Below are 22654 nucleotides of genomic sequence, written 5' to 3'. Positions count from 1 at the left end.
TCCATGCTGGGAAGACACCTGTACCTTTTCCTGCCCATGGCAAGGACATGATTTGAGATCAAAGATTGTGAGGGTCTGGCCATGGCCCTGTCATTATATTCAATCCCATCTCAGGTCATTGCCAGGGGCATAAAAAGGACTCCCTCTCTCTCACCAGAGGAGAAGAGTGTCCTTTCATGGCAGGAGGAAATGCATGTCCAGGAAGAAACAGTCGGTGGTGTTTGAGTTTTCCCTGTGAATGGTTTGTCTTATCCTTTCTGTTACCAAAATTGTTTCTGTTCCTGTTTTTGCCTTTTCTTGTTGCTGTTCTCAATAAATTGTTCTTATCCCAGCATGGGATCTTTGCCTTTTGTGCTTTCCATGGGAGGTGGGAGGGAAGCGAGCAGCAGCGCGGTTTCAGCAGGAGCAGGAAATTGGGGAATGCCATTCCTGAAGCCCAGCCCGTGGAAACCGAGCATCCCAGCTGGTGCCAGGCCTGGTTGCCATGGCAGCAGCCTTGGGAGCGGGTCCCTGGCTGGGGGCTGTGGGAACCTCTTCCCTCTGGTGCCCAGGGCCAGGAGTGGAGGGAGCGGCTGGAGCTGAGGCGGGCACGTTTAGGCTGGATGTGAGGAAAAGGTTTTTCCCGCGAGGCTGCTGGGGCACTGAACAGGCTCCCCAGGGAAGGCTCCCAGCTCCAGGGCTGGCTGAGCTCCAGCAGCGTTTGGCCAGCGCTGCCAGGCCCAGGCTGGGATTGTTGGGGTGTCCTGTACAGGGCCAGCAGTTGGACTGGAGGATCCCCATGGCTCCCTCCCAACTCAGCCAATTCTGTGGCTCTGGGATCCCATGAGCCTGGGGATGGGACTGCAAATGGTTGCCATGGCAATGGGCTCTGGCTCCAGGCCTGAGCTGGTGTCCATGGTAACCATCCCATGGCATTGGGTCTCCATGGAGCTGCCAAGGGACTGACCATAGCAACAGGGGCTGTGATGATTGTCATGGAAATAGAAAATGGCAAGAGCACCTGGTGATAGTTGCCATGGAAACAGATCATTGCTACATGGGGCTGGTGATGGTTGCCTACTACAGATCACATTTGGTACAGGCCCTCAGAGGAGCTCCATGGGGACATTCCAAGGTTCTCCAGGGTGTTCAAGAGCTGGAATGTCACAGGCAGAGACAGGGGCTCCACAGAAACCTCCCAGGCGTTTCTGGGGATGCTGAAGAGCCGTGTGCTCAGACGCAGTCCCAGCAATTCCATGGTGACATCCCAGGGGACCTTGGGCTGCAAAGGCGCCGCTCTGTCACAGGCACTCCCGGGGGCTCCACGGTGACACCCCAGGAGTCCCCAGGCTGCAAAAGAGCCGGGATGTCACAGACACTCCCAGGGCTTCCTGTCATGGGCAGAGTGGGAGCTTCAGGCAAAAGCTTTATCTATTTGTTGGAGAAACTCCTGCTGTGTCATGAGGTGGAGAAATGACACCCAACAGCCACCAGGAATCCTCAAAACCCTCTAAGATGCCTAGACTTTTAAATTCCTTCTAAGAGAAGAGACTGGGGTGGCTGTCCACTCCAATCCCGGTCCCAGACTTGGTTTATGTGTAAAAGACTGAACAGGTAGAATTGAACCATAATGCAATTTGTCCCACAGATTAACAATGGAATACCATCCATCTTTTTTGGTGCCCATTGCCAAAATTGGTGCTCTCCCTTAAACATTTCCTGTATCCAAGGGTATCTCCCAAAAAAAACCAGCTAGCTCGGGCTGGCCTTGGCCTCTGGTGGTCACCTCGCATCAGCCCCTGTGAGGCTCTGTTCCTTCCTATGGAAAAGCTCCAGCCTTCTTGTCCTGGGACCATTTAGAATTTGGCATCCCAAATTCCATAGATCTATGAATTGCTCCAAGACAAAAGCAGCCAGGACAGAGGGGTTATGTTGGCCTTGTCCTCTTGTGATTTTCTTAGACTATAAGCAGTCTGTTTTCATTTGAAAACCCCTTGGAGAATGCCCAGAGATCTCCCAAGGTGGGGTTTTGAGGCCTCAGGCACATGACCACTCTATAGGGACAAAGGAGCTCTGCGCTCCATGGGGTGGAGACTGAGGACAGTGGAGGAGAGCCATGAGAGTGTTTAAGGAGCAGTTTCAGAGACTGTGGATCTTTTTGACATAGTGGAAAACAGCCAGAGAAAGAAAGAATTGATGCCAAGTGCAGCTGGGGAGGCCCAGAGTGGACACCAGGAGAAAGGAATTTGTGTCCCAGGACAGGGCTGTGGTGCAACACATTCCCTAGAAGGAGTCTGGAGCAGCCCAAGGCTTTGTGTGGCCAGGCAGAGGTAGGCAGGACGCAGAGCTGTCAGCAAAGGAAGGGGCCAGTGAGGTGGGGCAGCCAGGGGATGACGATAGCCTGCAGGGACAGAGGTGCAAGGCATGGACACCACAGGGCAGCCAGGGCTGGAGAAAGAACAGGGATGGGCAGCAGCTGCAAGGCCCTGCCAGAGGCAACTTGTGCAGCCCTTTGGCCATGGCTGCTGGCCCTGGGCCTGAGGCCAGCAGGGGACAAGTGACCCTGGCAGCCCTGGGGCCTCATTGCCTCCTTGTCCCTGCTCAGCAGCCTGGCAGGGGCCGCCCCATGGTGCTGCCCTTGGCATTGCACATCCCCACATGCCAGTGGCCCGGGAAGAGCCCTGAGCAATGAGGGAGGGACAGCATCTGCCTTGCCAGGGGCTGGGGCTCAGCCCTTGGCCCTTGGCATTCCTGAAACACATCCAGCTTTGCTCAGCACCACAGACACCTTTCCCTTGCTTGTCCCCAGCTGCCATCAGGGCCTCCAGTCTCCTGCTCTACCTGGAAATTTGGGACACTTTCTCACTCGTGTCTCTCATTTCAACTACAAGAAACTTCAGTGTTTCCATCTGACTTGGAGCTCTTGAGGAGTTTCTGGAGCACACTCTGAGGGACTGAGTGTGATGCCAAGAGCCCCAAAGGCCCAAGTGGGTGATGAAAGTGCTGGTGCTGTGTCTGTGCTGCTGAGCTGGGCCGGGCTCCTGGCCCAGAGGCAGCTCCTGGCAAGGGCAGCGCTGCAGAGAGACAGCTCTGGCCAGGAGCAGCTCCTGAGCACAGCCCAGCAGGGCTGGGGCCCTGCCAGGGCAGCTCAGGGACACAGAGAGCAGGCCCAGACAGAGCTGCCAGGGGCTCAGCACTGGCAGGGGCTGTGGGATGTGCCAGAGGGGGCTGTGTCACAGCAGCACCTTTGTGGCTGTGTCCTGGAGCCCCAGAGCAGCTGTGATGTCAGAAAGGGGCTGTGTGACAGCTCCGAGTGGGCTGTGTGAGGTCACAGCTGGGGCTGTGACATCCCAGAGTTTGTTGTGTGAGGTCACTGAGCAGCTACAGCGTCATAGAGGGGACTGTGTGACATCACAGAGCAGGCTGTGACATCATAGACCTGGTTGTGAGGTCAAAGTATGTGCTGTGACATTACAGGGTATCTGTATGACATCACAGAGATGGTTGTGTTGTTGCATTCTGTTTGTTAATTCTGTTTGATTTGATGGTATGTTCCTGTTATCCCCCTGTTACTGTCAGATAGTGGTTTTGCCCAGTTGTCAATTTAGTAAAACCCTCCCGTTGTTCCTGAATCTTCCCTGCTTATCACCCTCAGCCTGCCCCTAGCCCTTGTCCGTCATTGTTAATCCTGCCCTTTGTTCCAGCATTTTCCATGCCCTTCATCCCCTACTCGAGGCCCCATTGGTGTTGTGACCACCGTCCCACCCATGTTTCCTCTCATTGGTCCCAAGTGTTGTAAACCCCTCCTTCGTCTCTTCCCAGGTTGTGTCCTGATTGGTTTTTCAGTTTGTACCCTCCCCTCTTTAAATTTGGAAGCACAGAGCTGTTCGGGGCTCAGTTGCTCTCCTCTCTTACCATCCCAGTCCTTTTCCCTGTCATTGCTCCCTTTACCCTTCAATAAAACCTGTTCCTGGGAAGACAAAGAGACTCTGAGCCTCCTCCATCCCTTTACTGAAACCCGCAACGCCTGGGATCTACAGAGCCCGAGTGCAGGGAGCTCTGGAGGTTCGGCACGTGGACTGTCGTTCCTGTGTCGTTCCCCACTCTTGGTGCTGCCATTCGCCAAGTTGTCCAGGGCTAGCCCGAGGCTTGGAAAGGTGTAGAGCGCAGCGTCAGCTGGCGCCCAACGTGGGGCCTCTCTCCTGTGGATTGAAGACCCCCGGAGGAGTCTATCGGATTGTGGATTATCAAAGACTTTTGGGCGGCAGCTACCCCGGTGGGAAGCAGACCCATTTTTGTTGGGTGGCGCTCCTGGGGATTGAGGCAGCAACCCTCAGCGTGCAGAGGATCGCCTCGGGGTCGCAGACACCTCCTACAGCTGTTGTCCGGACCTGGTGAGTTCCTCAGAGGGGGAAAAAGGTGTGTGGGCTTCCCCGGGGGGGGGAAGGTGGTGCAGGTCCAGACCCTTATTTTCTGTTCTTTTCTGTTGTCCTTTGCTGTTAGGAGGTGGTGGGACTGCTGAGCCGGGGGTGTAGAGATGGGTGCACGCATGTCGGCTCAGCAGAGGGGGATTTTTCACCAAGTTGTGGGTATCCTTGAGGGTGGGAGTAAAAAGTTTTCCTGAGGGTGGGTAAAAAGACTGGTGTGTTGGCTGTTCCTGCATTACCCCCAAGTGTCCCCTGAAAATATAAGCTCAATTTTGTTTTGGAATTCAGTTGGAACCAGATTAACATTATTAGTTAATCAGGGGGACAAGACAGCTGCAAAATTGATTCCACTTTTTGTTTTGATTCACTCGGCTCTAATTGAAAAAGGGGAAGTGCAGGGACAGCCACCACAGTCTTCCCCAGTTTCCCCAGTTTCCCAGTCCCTGTGTGCCTCAACCCCTGACCCTAAGTTGGGGGAGACCTGCGGAACAGCCTGTGCTACACAGGGCTCCAACAGTGGCAGCAGTCTCCCTGGCTCCCCACGTCTCCCTTAGAACCCTTGCCCTGGCAGCCCTGGCCAAGCTGCCAGAGCCCCTATCCATCCCCCTGCTTCCCCAGTTGCTAATCCCAAGTTAAGTTCCTCCCAGCTTGTTGATCCCCAGTTAAATAAAGTTGTGAACCCCCAGTTTTTACCCCAGGACCTGTGTCCCCCAGTATCCTATTGTTCCCATATGTTCCCTTATTCCTTCCCCGAGCCCCAAAATGGCCCCCGGAGGGCACAAGATGGCGGGGACCACATGGTCAGCCCCCCCTCTTGTGCTTCTCCTTCCCACAATCCCTTTCTTCCCCCTATGACCAACCCCTTCCTCCCTAGCTCCTCCCTTTCCTCCTACCCTGACCCCTCCTACTTCCCCTCGAGCGATTCCTCCTCCTCTGGGGTGTGTCCAATCAACTCCACACCCCCAAACCCCGCCTCTTCCTGCTGTTGCTCCTCTCTCACGCCCTCCTCCGCAGGTAGTCCTCCAGCCCCGCCCCTTCCGGCTCCTGGTTCCCACGCCCCTCCTTCCGGTTCCCACGCCCCTCCTTCCGGTTCCCACGCCCCTCCTTCTGGTTCCCATGCCCCTATATCCGGTTCCCACACTTTGAAAACCAGAAGTGACAGGCCTGTGGACCAGAACCCGGAACAGGCAGAAATTGTCTTTGCTGCACCGGTCAGTTTTCGTGGAAGGGGAGGGAGGTACCGAGAATGGGAAGCCTTCTCCTTCCAGACTAAGAGGGAGCTGTGTAAAGCACAGAAGGAGTTTGGGAGAAGAAGCGAATATTTTAAGGGTTTACTAAAAGCTACCTTCTCCACGAATGAAATGGTCCCTCATGACCTAAAAGAATTATTTTCCTGCCTCCTTTCCCCAGCTGAATTTAAGCTGTGGAAACAGGGGTGGAAGAGGTCATTAGAGGCCATCCTTCCGGAGCTGTTGCACAGCAAAGAAGCCGCGGTTGACGCGGATGAAAACCCTCTTACCCTATATCACCTGTGCGGCGAAGGGAATTGGGCAAAGCCAGAAGAACAGGCCAGGGTGTTACCCCGGCCTGTACTGATGAAAATTGCGGAGGCCGCAGAAAAAACATTTAACACTTTACCCGAGGAGGAACCCCAGATTAACTTTTTGAACATCAAACAACTCCCTAATGAACCATTTACCAAGTTTGTGGACAGGCTGCAAACTCAGGTGGAAAAACAGGTAGAGAAAGCGGAGCTGCAGGAACAGTTTGTGTTAGAAGCAGCTAAAGCCAACGCGAATGAAGCCTGCAAGCAGGTGATCTTCAGCCTGCCTCTCTACCCGCCTCCGACGCCGGACATCCTCATTGAAGCCTGCACCAAGAAAGTTCCAACGGTGGGGGTGTCCAAAGCCATACCACTGCCAGCGCTGAGGAGGATGCCTACTGCAGCCGTGACCCAGCAACCGACGGACCAGTTTCCACCACCACCTGCACGGCCGTTACAGTGTTACCGCTGCGGGCAGCCGGGTCACATAGCAAGAGACTGTCCAGCTGCCCACCCTTGCCGAAGACATTTGGGAAGCAATTTGGGAGGAGGGGCTAAAGAGGGGGTAATAAAAAAAACAAGCTAGGAGCGCAGCGCGAACCTGTCCCGCGCGAAGCAAGAAATGGGGCAGGTCTCGCAGGGGAGGGGGAATCACAGAATCGGACATGGCCTATATACCGGACGCGACACTTGGTTACTGTTCGTGACATCTTCTTTCAGTCCCAGCACTGGACGGTAGTTGCTGTGGACCCACTGGAGGGGACAACAATGAGTTTAGGACACGTCAGTAAGTATATTGGCATCGGGGACACCAAGCACACACCCCCAGAGATTGAGATTTCTCCGATCACCTTCCCAGGTGGTCCGGAGAACCTCATTCTCCTGGCGCGCTGCACTCATCCACCATACTTTCTCCCTAAAGGCCGGATCATCGCCCAGTTTATCCCCATTCCCGAGGGTATCCCAGTAGACGACCACGCACCAGGTGTCTACTGGGCAGAAGTAGTGGGTGAGGATAAACCCATCACAGACTGCAGCGTCAAGCAGGGTGCAGAATCCTTACAGATGAAAGGTCTGCTTGACACAGGAGCGGATGTGACGATCATCCCCGAAAGGAGATGGCCGTCACATTGGGAGTTGCAACCCGTGGCAGGGAAGATACAGGGTATAGGGGGTACCCAATTGGCTCAGATTTCAAAGAGTATGGTACAAATTGGGGGGCCGGATGGGCAATTGGCAAACTTACGCCTATTCGTTGCGGATTATCAGGTTCCCTTGTGGGGGAGGGATCTCATGTCTCAATGGGGGGTGAAGATTGAAATCCCGAAAACCCCTCGGGATTTTTAGAAGCGGCCACTGTGGAGCGCCCTTTCCAGAAGTTAGATTGGACCACTAACGAAGCGGTCTGGATTGATCAGTGGCCGCTCAGGAAAGATAAATTGAAGGCGCTCAACGAACTCGTGGAGGAGCAGTTAGCGAAGGGTAATATAGTCGAGACCACCAGCCCTTGGAACTCCCCGGTATTTGTAATCCGTAAGCCGGGGAAAGACAAGTGGCGGCTCCTTCACGACCTTCGTGAAATCAACAAGATCATTGTAGACATGGGACCTCTTCAACCAGGGATGCCTTCCCCAACCATGCTCCCTCGAAATTGGCAATTGGCAGTAGTTGACATTAAAGATTGCTTCTTCCAAATTCCCCTGCACCCTGACGATGCCCCACGGTTTGCCTTCTCGGTGCCCACCCTTAACCGAGAAGCCCCAATGAGGAGATTCCACTGGCGAGTGTTGCCACAAGGCATGAAAAATTCACCTACCATTTGCCAGTGGTACATCTCCTCATTGCTGTCTCCTGTACGCGCCAAAATGGGGGAGGTCATCATCCACCACTATATGGATGATGTCTTAGTGTGCGCCCCCCATGACAATCTACTTACTCGAGCGCTTGACCTGGTGGTTGAAGTTTTGATCTCTGCAGGATTTCAACTCCAGAAGGACAAGGTTCAAAGGATGCCACCCTGGAGGTATCTGGGTCTGCAGATCGCTGAGAGGACCATTGTGCCTCAAAAATTGGCCATAAACAGTGATCCAAAAACTCTGGCAGACGTCCATTCCCTGTGTGGGACTTTGAACTGGGTCGGGCCTTGGCTGGGCCTCACTACTGAAGACCTAGCCCCCCTCTTCATCCTATTGAAGGGGGAGGAGCTGAGTTCTCCTAGGTCCCTGACCCCAGAGGCGAAGAAAGCCCTCGAGAGAGTGCAGGAAGCCCTGATGGAGAGGCAGGCACACAGGTATGAGCCAGCCCTGCCATTTGAGTTTATTGTATTAGGGAAATTGCCACACCTGTGTGGGCTGATATTCCAGTGGGACTGAGGCTCTAAGGACCCTCTCTTAATCATAGAATGGGTTTTCTTGAGCCACCAGAGGTCCAAAAGTGTCACCAGGCCACAGGAACTGATGGCTCAGCTCATCAGGAAAGCTCGAGCAAGGCTTCGGGAGATGGCTGGGTGCGATTTTTCATGTATATGGGTGCCAGTCAGCTTGTCTCAGGACAAAGCGTCCCCAGACAAGCTGACTAAAGAAATGTTTAACCAATTATTGCAGGAGAATGAGACTCTCCAGATTGCTTTAGATAGTTACAGTGGACAAGTTTCAGTCCACGCCCCTGCACACAAATTTTTCAATGCAAAATTTAATTTGCTTCCAAGAGAAATTAGGAGCCGAAGACCCCTCAAAGCTGTGACTGTTTTTACAGACGCATCTGGAGCATCCCACAAGTCAGTGATGACTTGGAGGGATCCTCAGACTCAGCAGTGGGAAACGGATATTAAGTATGTGGAGGGGTCTCCACAGGTTGCTGAGTTAGATGCTGTCGTCAGGGCTTTTGAGAGGTTTTCTGAACCACTCAATTTAGTATCTGATTCGGCATATGTTGCAGGGGTTGTAGCGAGAGCTGAGAACGCAGCTCTCAAGGAGGTGTCTAATCCCCAGCTATTTGAGCTGCTTTCAAAATTGATTTATACCGTTTCTCACCGAAAGCAGCCCTTTTTCGTCATGCATGTGAGATCGCACACAGAGCTCCCTGGCCCAGTAGCTGAGGGAAACGAAAGAGCAGATTCCCTCGCTGCCCCTGTTAGAATGGCTCAGCTCCCTGATGTTTTCCAGCAAGCCAAGTTGAGCCATCAGATGTTCCACCAGAATGTGCCTGGACTGGTCCGCCAATTCCACCTGAGGCAAGACCAGGCCAGGGCCATCGTGGCCACATGCCCACACTGCCAGTCCACCGCAATGCCGTCCCTGGGATCAGGGGTTAACCCTAGAGGCCTTGGGAGCTGCGAGGTGTGGCAGATGGATGTCGCCCATGTCCCCGAATTTGGTAGGTTCAGATATGTTCACCTCTCCATCGACACCTTCTCAAGTGCAGTCTACGCCTCTGCCCACACAGGAGAGAAAGCCGAGCATGTCTGTAAACATCTCATGCAGGCTTTCTCTGTGTTGGGGGTCCCCAGAGAGATCAAAACAGATAATGGCCCAGCATATGCCTCCAGGAAACTGGAGGATTTCCTGCAAGAGTGGGGAGTGGAACATAAAAGAGGCATCCCACACTCCCCCACAGGCCAAGCAATCGTTGAGCGAGCCCATCAGTCGCTCAAACGCATCCTGACCCATCAAAGAGAGACCATGAAGGGCTGCACCCCACAAGACCGGCTGTGCAAAGCTCTTTTTACTATCAATTTCCTAAATTGTTCAGATAACGATTTAAACCCTCCAGTGGCCCGGCACTTTATATCAACCAGCAACTACCAGTTGCAACACCGCCCTCCAGTGCTGGTTCAAGACCCAGAGACCCAGAAGATCACAGGTCCATTTGAGCTGGTGACCTGGGGGCGAGGTTATGCCTGCATTTCCTCGCCCCAGGGGCTAAGGTGGATCCCGCAGAGGTGGGTGAAGCCTTATGCCCCCAAACATCCAACCAGGCCACCAGACAGCCCAGAGAAAGAAGCCACGTCCGAATAGGCCACCCCCCCGACCCCCCAGAGAAGAGAAGGAGGAAACCTCGAGTCCCTTTCTTTATGTTAACCCGCATTTCCTAGTATGCTAAACCAAGTGTATGGGTTTTTTTTAGAGAGAGCCATCCTGGATATGACAGCCCTGAGCATCACCCCAACTATCGTACTCCTGATGCTGCTGGTGACCCGGACAGCAATGTGGATCGTGCCTCAGCCCGAACAGAATGTTTGGGTCATGCTGGCAAAGTCCCTGCAGCGTGACGAATTGTGCCTGTCCACCGGAGCGACAGGGAATCCAATGGCCACTTGCCTGGTGGGGATCCCTCTCAAACCTGAAGAATTTCCCGATGCCTTAACCGCCTTAGTTAGAGATGCCAATCAGGGGAAGCCGGCTCATCGTGTTGTTCGTTCCGTTCCATCATACAAAGTAAAAAGGCCTGTCCAGAACCCCCTCCTCCTCTGGAGAGACTGGCAGGACAAACTCGAGCGAGCAACCGAAGAGCAGCAGGAATTCGACTTACTAGACTCTTCCCCGGCATCGTTTTGTGTTCATTTTAAATACCGCCCCTCTGACCCAGCCCCATATCCCCAGGTAATTCAAGTAAATAAGCAGTTCCAAGCTGCCAAGTGGTGCAACACCATCGCGCACGTCAAAATGCCCTCAACCCTTGACCCTTCCCCTCGTAAGCTACCTAAGGGTCTATTTTTAATTTGCGGAGATCGGGCATGGGCAGGCATCCCCTCTCGCCTTCTCGGAGGGCCGTGCACATTAGGCCGGTTGTCCTTGTTTTCCCCCAACACGACCCAAATTGACAATTGGTCCACAAGAAATAATTCGACTAGCAAGAAATGCAGCCTGGATGATTTAGATCCAGACTGCGATTCCGAAATTTTTCATTGGAGTAAGCTAAAACGGGTGGCAGTGGCAGTGTTTTTGCCTTGGGTAGCCGCTGCCAAAGCCCTGGGTGAATTAGGACGTTTTGAGTGTTGGGTAGTAAAGCAAGCTAATTTAACGTCAACCGCACTGAGCGACCTCCTCGAAGATGAGGAGATAACCAGGCGAGCCACCCTACAGAATCATGCAGCCATCGATTTCCTGTGGCTTCTGCATGACCATGACTGCAGGGAGTTTGAAGGACTCTGTTGCATGAACCTTACCACCAAGAGCCCCAGTGTCCGCCAGACCATCGCGGAGATGCGAGGCATGATCCACCAAATCAAGCAAGAGTCCAACGACTGGGTCACCAACCTCTTTTCAGGATGGGGACTGTCCGGATGGCTTCTCTCAATTATTAAGACTGTGTTGTGGGTTGTTTTTGTTATTTTTATGATCTTAATCGCGTTTGCAGTGCTGCGAAGAGGTCTAGTCCAATCCATTCTTCACCTTCTGTCTCCCCCACCGCAAGTTAATAATGTTAATTTGAACCCACTTCCCTCCTCCTCACCTCCACCTTCTCTTGCTCCTGAATGGTTTGTTGTACCCTCTGCTCCCCCTGACCCTGCAACATCCTCTTTCTAAAAAAGAAAGGGGGAGATGTTGCATTCTGTTTGTTAATTCTGTTTGATTTGATGGTATGTTCCTGTTATCCCCCTGTTACTGTCAGATAGTGGTTTTGCCCAGTTGTCAATTTAGTAAACCCCTCCCATTGTTCCTGAATCTTCCCTGCTTATCACCCTCAGCCTGCCCCTAGCCCTTGTCCGTCATTGTTAATCCTGCCCTTTGTTCCAGCATTTTCCATGCCCTTCATCCCCTACTCGAGGCCCCATTGGTGTTGTGACCACCGTCCCACCCATGTTTCCTCTCATTGGTCCCAAGTGTTGTAAACCCCTCCTTCGTCTCCTCCCAGGTTGTGTCCTGATTGGTTTTTCAGTTTGTACCCTCCCCTCTTTAAATTTGGAAGCACAGAGCTGTTCGGGGCTCAGTTGCTCTCCTCTCTTACCATCCCAGTCCTTTTCCCTGTCATTGCTCCCTTTACCCTCCAATAAAACCCGTTCCTGGGAAGACAAAGAGACTCTGAGCCTCCTCCATCCCTTTACTGAAACCCGCGACGCCTGGGATCTACAGAGCCCGAGTGCAGGGAGCTCTGGAGGTTCGGCACGTGGACTGTTGTTCCTGTGCTGTTCCCCACTCTTGGCGCTGCCATTAGCCAAGTTGTCCAGGGCTAGCCCGAGGCTTGGAAAGGTGTAGAGCGCATCGTCATCGTGTGACATCACCGATGGGGTTATGACATCACAGAGCTGGCTGTGGCATCATAAAGGATGGTGTGAGGCCATTGAGCAGACACTGCCATCATAGAGGGTAGCTCTGTGACATCACAGACCAGGATGTGACATCACAGAACAGACTGTGACATCACAGGTTGAATTTTTGACATCACAGTCTTCTGTGACATGACAGTACAGCTGTATGACAATACATGATAACATCCCAGAGTTGGCTCACTTAACAGAGCTCAAACTTAACAGGACTTCAGTTATACCTTAACCTTAACTGAAACCTCTAATGTCACAATTTAGTAAAACAACAGCATTTACTGGATTTAACCCAACTTATAACCTATGACTTTTTGATTTAACAGAGGGATAATCCTTAACAATATTCAATTTAGCTTATAACTTATATTAAACTTTACAAAGAGCAACACTAGACAGCATTTAACTTATACCTCATGACTTACCCTCACCCACAGGCCTGACTGACTCAGATCTCCAGGGCACTCCAGCCCCTCCCAGAGCAGCATTTCTGCCACATTTGCCAGGGCACAGCACTGGTGTGTGCACACAGACACAAAGAGGCAGTGCAAGGCAGCTGTGAGAAATTCCCCTGCAGGGCAGGGAAATGCTCCCTGCCGATGCTTTGGCATCTCCCCAGCGGGCCAAGGGCTGAGCCTGGAAGAGTGGGGGGATCGGCCCAGGCTCCGTCCTTGTTCGGGGGTGCCCCGAGTGCAGCAAACGGGAGAGTTCCCGGCTCACAGAGGCCCCACTCCGAGGGAGGTGGCTGGCCCAGGAGAGCTGCAAGGGGCTCCTTTTGGAGCGCTGTTTGTAGGGCCCCAAGAGAGGGGCTTCAGGCACAGCAATGTTTCATCCTGGCCACACTTGGCATCAACAGCTTTCTTTGCAAGGCTGAGAACAGGGATGTTGTGCCATGCAGGGAACAGGAACAGTTCCCAGGGCTGCTCCTGAAGCAAGCAGGAGCTGCTTGGGCAGCAGCAGTGCCTGGGAGCAGACAGTGTTTCTGATGAGCTGCAGAGGAGCTGAGCCCAGGGGCTGTTGGCCAAGGCCCAGGCCCAAGGAGCATTTCTCAGCTGGCAGGGCGGCCTGAGAAGGGGAGGGGGGAATGCACCAGCACAGGGCCCCATGGAACCAAGCAGAACATTCCGACACAGTGTGGCACCAGGTAACCAAGGATCTATTGTGATACCACAGGGCCCAATGGAACCAAGGGAACATGGAACAGGTCTGGCTTGGCCTGACTGGTGCAGCTGACCGGGGCATGTTGAGGGTCACTTCTCATCTGCTGCTGGAACACTGGGGCTATGTGCTTTCCTTCCTATGAAAAAGAATTGTCCTCCTTCTCCAGGCACCCATGGCCAGAATTGGGATTTCACCTCCAAATTTCTTGATATTGAGGGATTGTTCCCATAGGAACATTGCTAGGAAAACTCTCTTGCAATGGTTCAGGAGGGTTACCTCTCATCTCCCCAGAAAACACTGGGAAGGCTCCGTGCTCTCCTTCTCATGGGAAGGAACTGTCCTTCTTCTGCAGGTTCCCATGGCCAAAACTGGGATTCCACCTCCAATATTCCCTACACCCAAAGACTGCTCCCAGATGAAATCTGCCATTACTGACAAGTCTGTCAGGGTTGTCTGTCAGCCTTGGCCTCCTGATATCCAGCTCTCACCTGCCTTCCAAACCCTGGGGCTCTGTGCTTTCCTTCCTATGGGAAAGAACTGTCCTTCTCAGCCAGGTGTCCATGGCCAGAACTGAGATTCCACCTCCAGCTTTGCCTGTTGTGAGAGACTGGAGGAGATTGTTGGCTCGAAACATTTTGTGTTTCAAAGGGGAGGAAGGGTCAGGTCCAGCCTTGTCCTGCCCTGTAACCCCAGCACTGCACTGCCCTGGAACCCCAGTCCCCCCAGAGCCTCTATCCCAGCCCTGCAGTGTCTGCCAGTCCCTGGCACACCAAAGGCAATGCTCCACACCCACCTCTGGAGCCCCCAGCCCAGCTCCTGAGTGACCAAATGATGGGAAATCCCACCTGGGGAAAGGGCCCAGGAAGATCAAGGGGAACTTAAGGCTGACTACAAGGCAAACACACATCTTGACCCTACCTCCTCTTGGAATTTCTATCTGAATCCAGGAGTTGGTATCTCTGTGTGTGTTTCTCTAAGGCTTTTTTGTCTTTCTTTCATTTTGTGTTTCCTATTTCTGTCCTCTTGCAAACTTTGAGAAACTTAAAATGAACAGGCTTAGAGTTTGTGGAGTTGAATGGGCCAAGTTAATGTTTTGAGAAGTTTTTTGTTTATTGAATGTCATATTAAACCATTTGTCAAAGTTTCTCTGATTTTTTATAGTTGCCAGTAAAGGCTGTTTTGTTGTTTTGAGCTCCTCAGAATCTCTTGCTGGTATTTCTCCAGTGCATCCAACTCAGAAGACACAAAAAATTGTAATTCCTTTTAAATGTCTCCTTGAGAGAGTTGTCTGGGGGACGAGGGTACTGCTTGGTGGCAGCCCTGCATTTTCCTCCTCTGGTCTTGGTCTCCAGCACAGCCATGGAGGCTCTTTGGGCTCTGGACTTTTCCTGCAGCCACCAAGAGAGGCTTAGTCCTGCCTTTGGCACAGCCAGCCCTGGCCAGCACAGGCTGTGCACAGCAATTCCTTTTCTGTGCCTGGCCTTGCTGCCAGCCCTGGCAGCGGCTCCGTGGCCCCTTTGTGCCCCGCTGGCCCAGCCATGGTGCCCCAGCCCCTGTGCAGACCCAGCCCAGGGCAGGAGCACTGCAGGTGGGCACGGCCCCTGTGCCGTGGTGCCCACAGCAGCCCTGGGGCTCTGTGCCCCATGGCCTCCCTGCTGGGCAGCCTCTCCCAGCTCCTGCAGAGCCCGTGGCACCTGTGGGCCTGCACACACAGCCCTGCCCCGGGCTCTGCCGGGCTCTGGGCCAGCACAGAGGCTGGGCAGGGCTGGCCATGGCCAGCAACAGGCCCTGAGCCCCACAGGAGGATGGAGCTGGGCCACAGCCAAATTCAGCCAGGCCAAACCTGGGGTCAGCAGCCAGGGCTGCCAACACCTGGGGACAGAACCTGGTGGTGACAAATGTCCTGGGTCCCCCCCCTGCTCTGCTCATGCCACCAAGGACACAGAGCAGCCTCCTCTCTCAGCCACTTGCCTATTTTCAATCCCTTGCCCTGCAGGCGCTGTCCCTGCCCCACAAGGCCTGGGCTGAGTCCTGCCCCTGCACGCTCACACAGGCTGAGATGGACACTGCTGGTTTCTCTGGCAGGCTCTCTGAGCCCAGCCCAGCTCCCTCCAAGCTGTCCCAGCTGCCCTGAGCTCTCAGCAGCACCCAGGGCCTCTCCCCAGCACAGCCCAGCCGGCTCTGGCCCCACAGCTCTGCTCAGGGCAGGCTGCTCTGGGCACTGCCCCACGGCCTCAGCCCCTCTGCAGGGCACAGCAGCAGCTGCAGCTCAGAGAGGCCTCAGCCCCAGCCATGGGGGAAGGTGCTTGGCCAAGGGAAAAGGAGGCTCCCTGGGTGCCCTGCTCCCCTCTCCCTGAGGTGCTGAGAGCTCTGCAGCCCCTCCTGCCATCCCATCTGCCCAGGACAGCACAAGAGCCCCGGTCTTGGGGCTCTCAGGAGCTGCTCCTGCTCCAGGCCCAGGGCCCATCCCAGAGCTGGGATAGCCAGAAAGCTGTGCCCATTTCTGTTCATTCCTGCTCTGATGAGGAGGGATCCTCAGCCACCTGGAGAATGCTAATGAATTTTGCTACTCCAGAGGCCACCTCTTCCTTGGGCTCATGGAACCAAGAGGCCCCTGTGACACTGCAGGGCCTTGTGGAACCATGCAGAGCATTGTGACAGAGCAGGACCTCGTGTCAAGATGGGGCCCTTGGGACACTGCAGGGCCCTATGGAACCAAGGGGCCAGTGTTGCTCCTCAGGGACTCATGGAATGAAGGAAACTTGTTTGAAACTGTGATGCCCTTGGGACCAAGAGGCCATGGTGACACTGTGGAACCAAGGAGAGCATTGCTGCACTGAGAGACCTCATTGAAGCAAAGATCCACTGAGACACTGTGGGGCATTAGGGGACCAAGGTGCCATTGTGACACTGCAGGGCCCAAGAATCCAAGGGACGTTGTGACACCAAGAGGTCCCATGGAACCAAAGGGACATTGTGACCCTGGGAGGCCTCATGGAATCCTGGAGACCATTGTGACACTCTAGGGCCCCATGGAACTGTGGTGACACCAGGTTGGCTGGGAGTGTTGATGTGCTGCAGGGTAGGAGGGCTCTGCACAGGGAGCTGGACAGGCTGGATCCAGGGCCCAAACCCAACAAGGTGAGGTTTAACAAGTCCAAGTGCCGGGTCCTGCACTTTGGCCCCAACAACCCCTGCAGTGCTACAGGCTGGGGACAGAGTGGCTGGACAGCAGCCAGGCAGAAAGGGAGCTGGGGCACTGATGGACAGCAGGCTGGGCATGAGCCAGCAGTGTGCCCAGGTGGCCAAGGAGGCCAATGGCTCCTGGCCTGGATCAGGAACAGTGTGGCCAGCAGGAGCAGGGCAGGGATTCTTCCCCTGTGCTCAGCACTGATTGGGCAGCACCTGAAACGCTGTGTCCACTTCTGGGCCCCCAATTTAGGAAGGCCATGGATGGGCTGGAGGTTGTCCAGAGAAGGGCAACAAGGCTGGTGAGGGGTCTGGAGCACAAGTCCTGTGAGGAGCAGATGAGGGAGCTGGGGTTATTAATCAAAATGAATAGGAAATCTGGAGCAGGAAGAGTAAAGAAAGCAAAGGTGAAGCAAAGGAAATGCTCAGGTCAGTTTGGGGGTGGCTGCCAGGCAGCCCTGGCTCTGAGCAACAAGGTCTGCAGTGGCACAGGAAACTCACAGCTCATGGGAACAAATTTTCTGTGTGACTTCAGAGGCCACGACAAACCTGAATGGTTTCCCTCCCGTCCCCCAGCCCTGCCTGGCCCCAGGGGCTGATGGCATTTGTGCCCCCTCAGGTTCATCTCCCCACAGCAGCACCATGGGGGTGCTGACGCCTGCTCTGGGCAGTGCAAACAGGGGCTCCTGAGCCAGTGCTGCCGTGGCTGTGCCTGCAAGGATGCGGCACCTCTCTGAGCTGGGGGAGAGGCCAGGGCTGCACAGGAGGGATGTTGTTGGCAGCTCCATGAGGACGCTCTGGGACGCTGACCTGGGGTGTCCAGCGCAGTGGGGATGGATCAGCCCCTGCTCTGCTGCTCCTTCCCGTCTCCCCCAGGGACCTTGCAGAGCCCCAGCCATGCTGTTTGCCCCCAGCCTGCCCACGGCCAGCCTGGGGCTGCTCACGGGGGTTTTCTGTGCTGAGCTTTGGCCTGGCCGTGTTCTTGAGAGAGCCTGGGCAAGGAGCCTGGAGCCCCCAGGCCCTGCCCTGAGGCGTCAGCGCTGCCCCAGCAGTGCCCATGGCCTGTCCCTGCTGCAGCCCCGGCACTGCCACCCCCAGGGCTGTGCCCGGCCCCGAGAGCACTCAGGCCCTGCAGCAACATCAGGGCCAGGAGGGCAGCGGGGCAGTGGCATGGGAGCAGCACTGGCAACACCAAGTGCTGCTGCTCCTGGGCACAGCTGCTGTGCCAGCACTGATCTGCCCCCAGCTCTGCACACAGACACTGCTGCTGCAGCTCCAGAGAAGGGAACAAAATGGGCATCTCTGGAGAAAACTTTGCTGGGAGATCCTTTCGTTCATTGAAAGCCACCAAGAGCACAGGCCCTCATGGACATAGTCTGTGGCCACAAGGAAGGTGGAGGGAGAAACAAAATGAGAAATGGCACAAATAATAACATTTTATTGTACACAATATTAGAAAGTAAAATGAAGAAAAAGAACCTCCAAAATTAAAACAAGAAGTATCAAAGTTGACTTTTATTACAAGTGATTTGCAGAAATTGTCCAGCTGTTTAATGTTTCTGAAACCATCCAGTCATCAGTGTCCACACTGCAGCCTTGAGCTCCTGGTTCCTCAGGCTGTAGATGAGGGGGTTCAGGACTGGAGGCACCACTGAGTACAGAACTGACAGTGCCAGATCCAGGGATGGGGAGGAGATGGAGGGGGGCTTCAGATGAGCAAATATGGCAGTGCTGAGGAACAGAGAGACCACAGCCAGGTGAGGGAGGCAGGTGGAAAAGGCTTTGTGCCGTCCCTGCTCAGAGGGGATCCTCAGCACAGCCCTGAAGATCTGCACATAGGAGAAAACAATGAACACAAAACAGCCAAGCAGCAAACAGGCACTGACTGCAATGAGCCCAAGTTCTCTAGTGTAGGAATTGGAGCAGGAGAGCTTGAGGATCTGTGGGATTTCACAGAAGAACTGGCCCAGGGCATTGCCATGGCACAGGGGCAGGGAAAATGTATTGGCTGTGTGCAGCAGTGAATAGAGAAAGGCACTGGCCCAGGCAGCTGCTGCCATGTGGGCACAAGCTCTGCTGCCCAGGAGGGTCCCGTAGTGCAGGGTTTTGCAGATGGACACGTAGCGGTCGTAGCACATGATGGTCAGGAGGGAAAACTCTGCTACAAGGAAGAACAGCAAGAAAAAGAGCTGTGCCACACATCCTGTGTCGGAGATGTGTCTGGTGTCCCAGAGGGAATTGTGCATGGCTTTGGGCACAGTGGTGCAGATGGAGCCCAGGTCAGTGAGGGCCAGGTTGAGCAGGAAGAAGAACATGGGGCTGTGCAGGTGGTGGCTGCAGGCTACGGCGCTGATGATGAGGCCGTTGCCCAGGAGGGCAGCCAGGGAGATGCCCAGGAAGAGGCAGAAGTGCAGGAGCTGCAGCTGCCGCGTGTCTGCCCATGCCAACAGGAGGAAGTGGCTGATGGAGCTGCTGTTGGACATTTGCTGTGGCTGCACATGGGGACCTGTTCATGGACAAAGGACAGTGACAAGTCAGGAGAGGCTGCTTTGAGTCAAACATGGGCCATTCCCTGTAGATTGTCCCACTGGGACTCACCCACCCTTGTTCCAGCTCTGGGAAAACTTCACCCAGGTCCCTGACTGAGCTCCAGCTGTGCTGTCTGAGTGTGCCAAGAACAGACAGGCCCGTGCCTGGGGGCTCTCCAGGAGCCATCCTTGCCCTGCTGCCCTGGGTTTGTGGCCATGTAACAGAGGGGAAAAGCTGGATATTCAGGATTTGTGAGGGGAATCACTCCTAATGCAGAAGGGCTTGTTGCCATCTTTATTCCCACTTCTAAAAGATATTGAGACCAGGAAGAAATTTTAAATATTCTTTTCCTGCCCACAAATCATTCCTGGTTCTCTGAGGTCAGAAATCCCCAGCATTTCTGCTGCACTCAGAATTTCCCACTGAGAGATGTGAGAGGCAAAGGATTCCCTGTGGCTTAGGGAAAGTGAGGTGCTGGATGGGCTTGTTCCCAACTGCCCTGGGTTTGCACCTTTGGCTGGAATCAGAGCACAGTCACACTCCTGTGTCACCCTGGCATAAACCAGACCCTGCCCAGAGCAGAGGGATCCCTGAATGTCTCACCCTCTCTAAAGGTCTCTGGGCAAGGTCTCAGCACCCCCCTCTGCCAAGGACACTCACGGCTCCCTTGGCAGAGGCAACAGCATTTCCTCAGCTGTGGCATCTCTGCCCTTCCCCGTGGGACATTCAGGGAACTCTGAGAGGCTCTGGCACAGATTTGCAGCCAGGAGGGCAGCTCAGAGCTTGGAAGGACACAGCAAGGAGATCCCCAGGTGTGCCCATGATGGGATCTCAGGGAGGGGGCTCAGCTCATTCCCCTTTGCCATGGACTGCTTTGCCCACAGCCCCACAGGACACAGGGAAGCTGGGACACCCCATTCCCATGGACACACCTGCCTGGCAGCAATCCCAAGGGCAGGGCCTGACTCAGCTGCTGCAGATGCCAGAGCCTCCCTGAGAGCCCCAGATACCAATGACAATATCAGAGCAGTGCATTTAGGCTGTTTAGGAGGCTCCCAGCAGAGAGACTGAGCACCCAAACTTATAATTCTGGCATCTCTGTACATGTTCCAACATTACTTTGCTGTTCCTGGTGTGTCCCTTTCAACTCAGAATGTTCTGTGATTCTGGGATTACAATTCCTCTTCTGCTTCTCTCATCCCCCTGTTGTCAATAATCAAAAGAGAAAAATAACCTTCTGCAAGAGTGTTAGAAGAGTAAAGAAAAAACAGCTTTATTGGAAACTTTATTGGTGTCCCAGTAGGGATGAGGCACACCCAGCCCCTTATTTCAGCAATTTATTAAGATTAATTAATTAGGATATTTAACAGAAACATTCAATAGGAGATTCAGCTGCCCCAGTTACACACCCCAGGGTCAACCCACTGGAGTAGGTCCAAGGGTTTCTTTGCCCCACTTTTTGTTATGACTGCTCACATTCTGGTTACAAAACCAAATGTTCTTCTTGTAGCTCCTCTTTCTGATGATAAGACCATTTAGTATTTTAGAAATAAATTTAGAAAATCATATTATTGTTCTAAAATCTAAGAGAAAGGTTAAGAAACATACTAGAGTTAATTAAGGATAATAGTTATATAAGTATATAATAGAAGTTTAACAGCGTTAATTAAGGATTATAATTTTACAACTATATAATAATAGTTTACAGATCTAAAAATATATTAAACATATATAAAAAGCAAAAATCTTTTTGTCATCATCACAACTTTCCCACCCTGCTTAAAGCAAGACATTGAAAACAGTCTCAGGAAAGCTCCTGATCTTTACATCAATCCCAGGCTCACCTTCTTTTGGGAAGCATACTCTGGAGCTGTGCCCAGGCAGGACTGGAGCTGGGAGCAGCCCTGCCCCACACAGCCCCTCTCAGCAGCAGCCCCTGCCCTGCTCAGGGTGGCTCCTTCCCCCCACAGCTTCTCCCCAGCGCTGGGAGCAGCTCCCCGGGCCGGCTGAGAGCTGTCCCTGGCAGGCAGCAGAGTCCCTGCCCCAGCACAGCGCCCTGGGCTGCAGGACCCTGCTCTGCAGGACAGCCCTGGGCACCCCTGGCTGCTCTGCACAAGGGACAGGCAGAGAATGTACTCACAGAGTCTGTAGGCACTGGCATGTTCCAGCTTTAGGAGATGCCTCCAGGAGCTGCAGCTGCATTGTCCTGCAGCCAGAGGCTTCCTGTGTCAAGGGCTGGCAGGGATTCTGCCCCAGGCACTTCTCAGCACCTTCCCAGCCCTGACTGATTGAAGCTCTCTGTGCCTCTGGGCTGTGCCCAGGGTGGCTGCAGGCAGTGCCCCAGCCCTGCTGGGCTGGCAGAAGAGCTGCTCAGCAAGAGAAATGTGCTTTTGAAGCTCTTCTTGGTTTCCAGGAGCTGCCTCTGTGCCAGGAGCCCGGCCCAGCTCAGCAGCACAGACACAGCAGCAGGACTTTAATGAGCCTCTTGGGGCTTTGTGCTGAGGCCCTGAACATCAGTCCCTGACAGGGAGGGGAAGAAAGCTCTCAAGAACTCCAAGTCAGAATCCAACTCCAAAGTTTCTTTCACTTTTAATGGGTCCCACTGAGGGATGTGACTGAGAAAGTGTCCCCAGGCCCCAGGCAGAGCAGAGCACTGGAGGCACTGATGACAGCTGGGGACAAAGAGAAGCCAAGGCTTGGTGCCCTGGGCCAGAGCAGCCAATGCTGTGCCAGCAAGGGCTGTGAGGGGACACCTTGTCCTGAGGCCCTGGGGCCTCCTGGCACAGCCCCAGCAAGGCTGGCCACTGTCACCCCCTTGGCCTGCCCTCAGCATCCCCCCTAGCCCACATGCCAGTGGCCTCAGGGATCTGCTGGAAGGAGTCCCTGGGGAGCCTTGCTCAGGAATGGCCCTGGGGGCTCCTTCATGCTCCCAGGGACTGCAGCTTTTTCAAAGGACTTTGGCTTTTGCCTTGGAGTCTCTGAGAGCTTTGTGCAATCCTGGCCTCCAATTATCTGCTGTAATTAGTCCCTTGAGAGGCTTTGTCAGTAACAGCACTCAGTGGGGCTCATTAATGCTTCAAGGTACTTCAGTTATTTTAAGATACTTGCTATCTCCTTTTGATACAGACTCTAAGAGAAGTTTGTGCAATCCTGGCCCCAATTATCTGCTTTAACGAGTCCCTTGGGAGCTTTGCATTGACACTCAGTGGGGCTCATCAATACTTTGAGATACTCAGGGCTTTTCCAGCTACTTTGGATTTTCCTTTCCACACTGAGTCTCTGGGAGGTTTTTGTGCAATCCTGGCCTCCAGTTCTCTCCTCCAAGGAGTCCATGAGGAGCCTGTATTGGGGATGGACCTCAGTGGCACCCATTAATGCTTGGAGACACTTTGGGTGTTTCCTCTGACTTGGACTCCTGGAAAGGTTTGTGCAGTCTCTCCTCAGGCCCTGAGGTTCAAGGGCTCCGCTCCAAATGCACCACGGGGCTCATTAGGATCAAGCAAATCCTAACAAACCATGGCTGTGCCTTGATTTCCCTATGGTCTGGTGCAGTTCTTAGGAAAC

General features: G+C 53.9%; 3 protein-coding genes across 3 annotated transcripts in view; all 3 read left to right on the top strand.

Annotated features, from left to right (window-relative positions):
* LOC147645273 (uncharacterized) overlaps positions 1-22654 on the top strand; it is a 268783-nt gene that overhangs the window by 48508 nt on the left and 197621 nt on the right. The window lies entirely within an intron of this gene.
* Positions 1016-6535, top strand: LOC147645281 (endogenous retrovirus group K member 6 Gag polyprotein-like). Its single transcript, XM_086874728.1, has 4 exons — positions 1016-1075; positions 4195-4373; positions 4483-4485; positions 5560-6535. Exons 1-4 carry the CDS (start codon positions 1016-1018, stop codon positions 6533-6535), a joined length of 1218 nt encoding a protein of 405 aa, XP_086730854.1.
* LOC147645280 (uncharacterized) lies at positions 10155-18036 on the top strand. Its single transcript, XM_086874727.1, has one exon. The coding sequence runs from the start codon at positions 10155-10157 to the stop codon at positions 11475-11477; it is 1323 nt and encodes a 440-aa protein (XP_086730853.1). The 3' UTR covers positions 11478-18036.

Source organism: Cyanistes caeruleus, unplaced genomic scaffold, assembly GCF_971803275.1.
Source record: "Cyanistes caeruleus unplaced genomic scaffold, bCyaCae1.hap1.1 HAP1_SUPER_30, whole genome shotgun sequence".
Taxonomy (NCBI): Eukaryota; Metazoa; Chordata; class Aves; order Passeriformes; family Paridae; genus Cyanistes; species Cyanistes caeruleus.
This window is presented reverse-complemented; position numbering and strand designations above follow the sequence as displayed.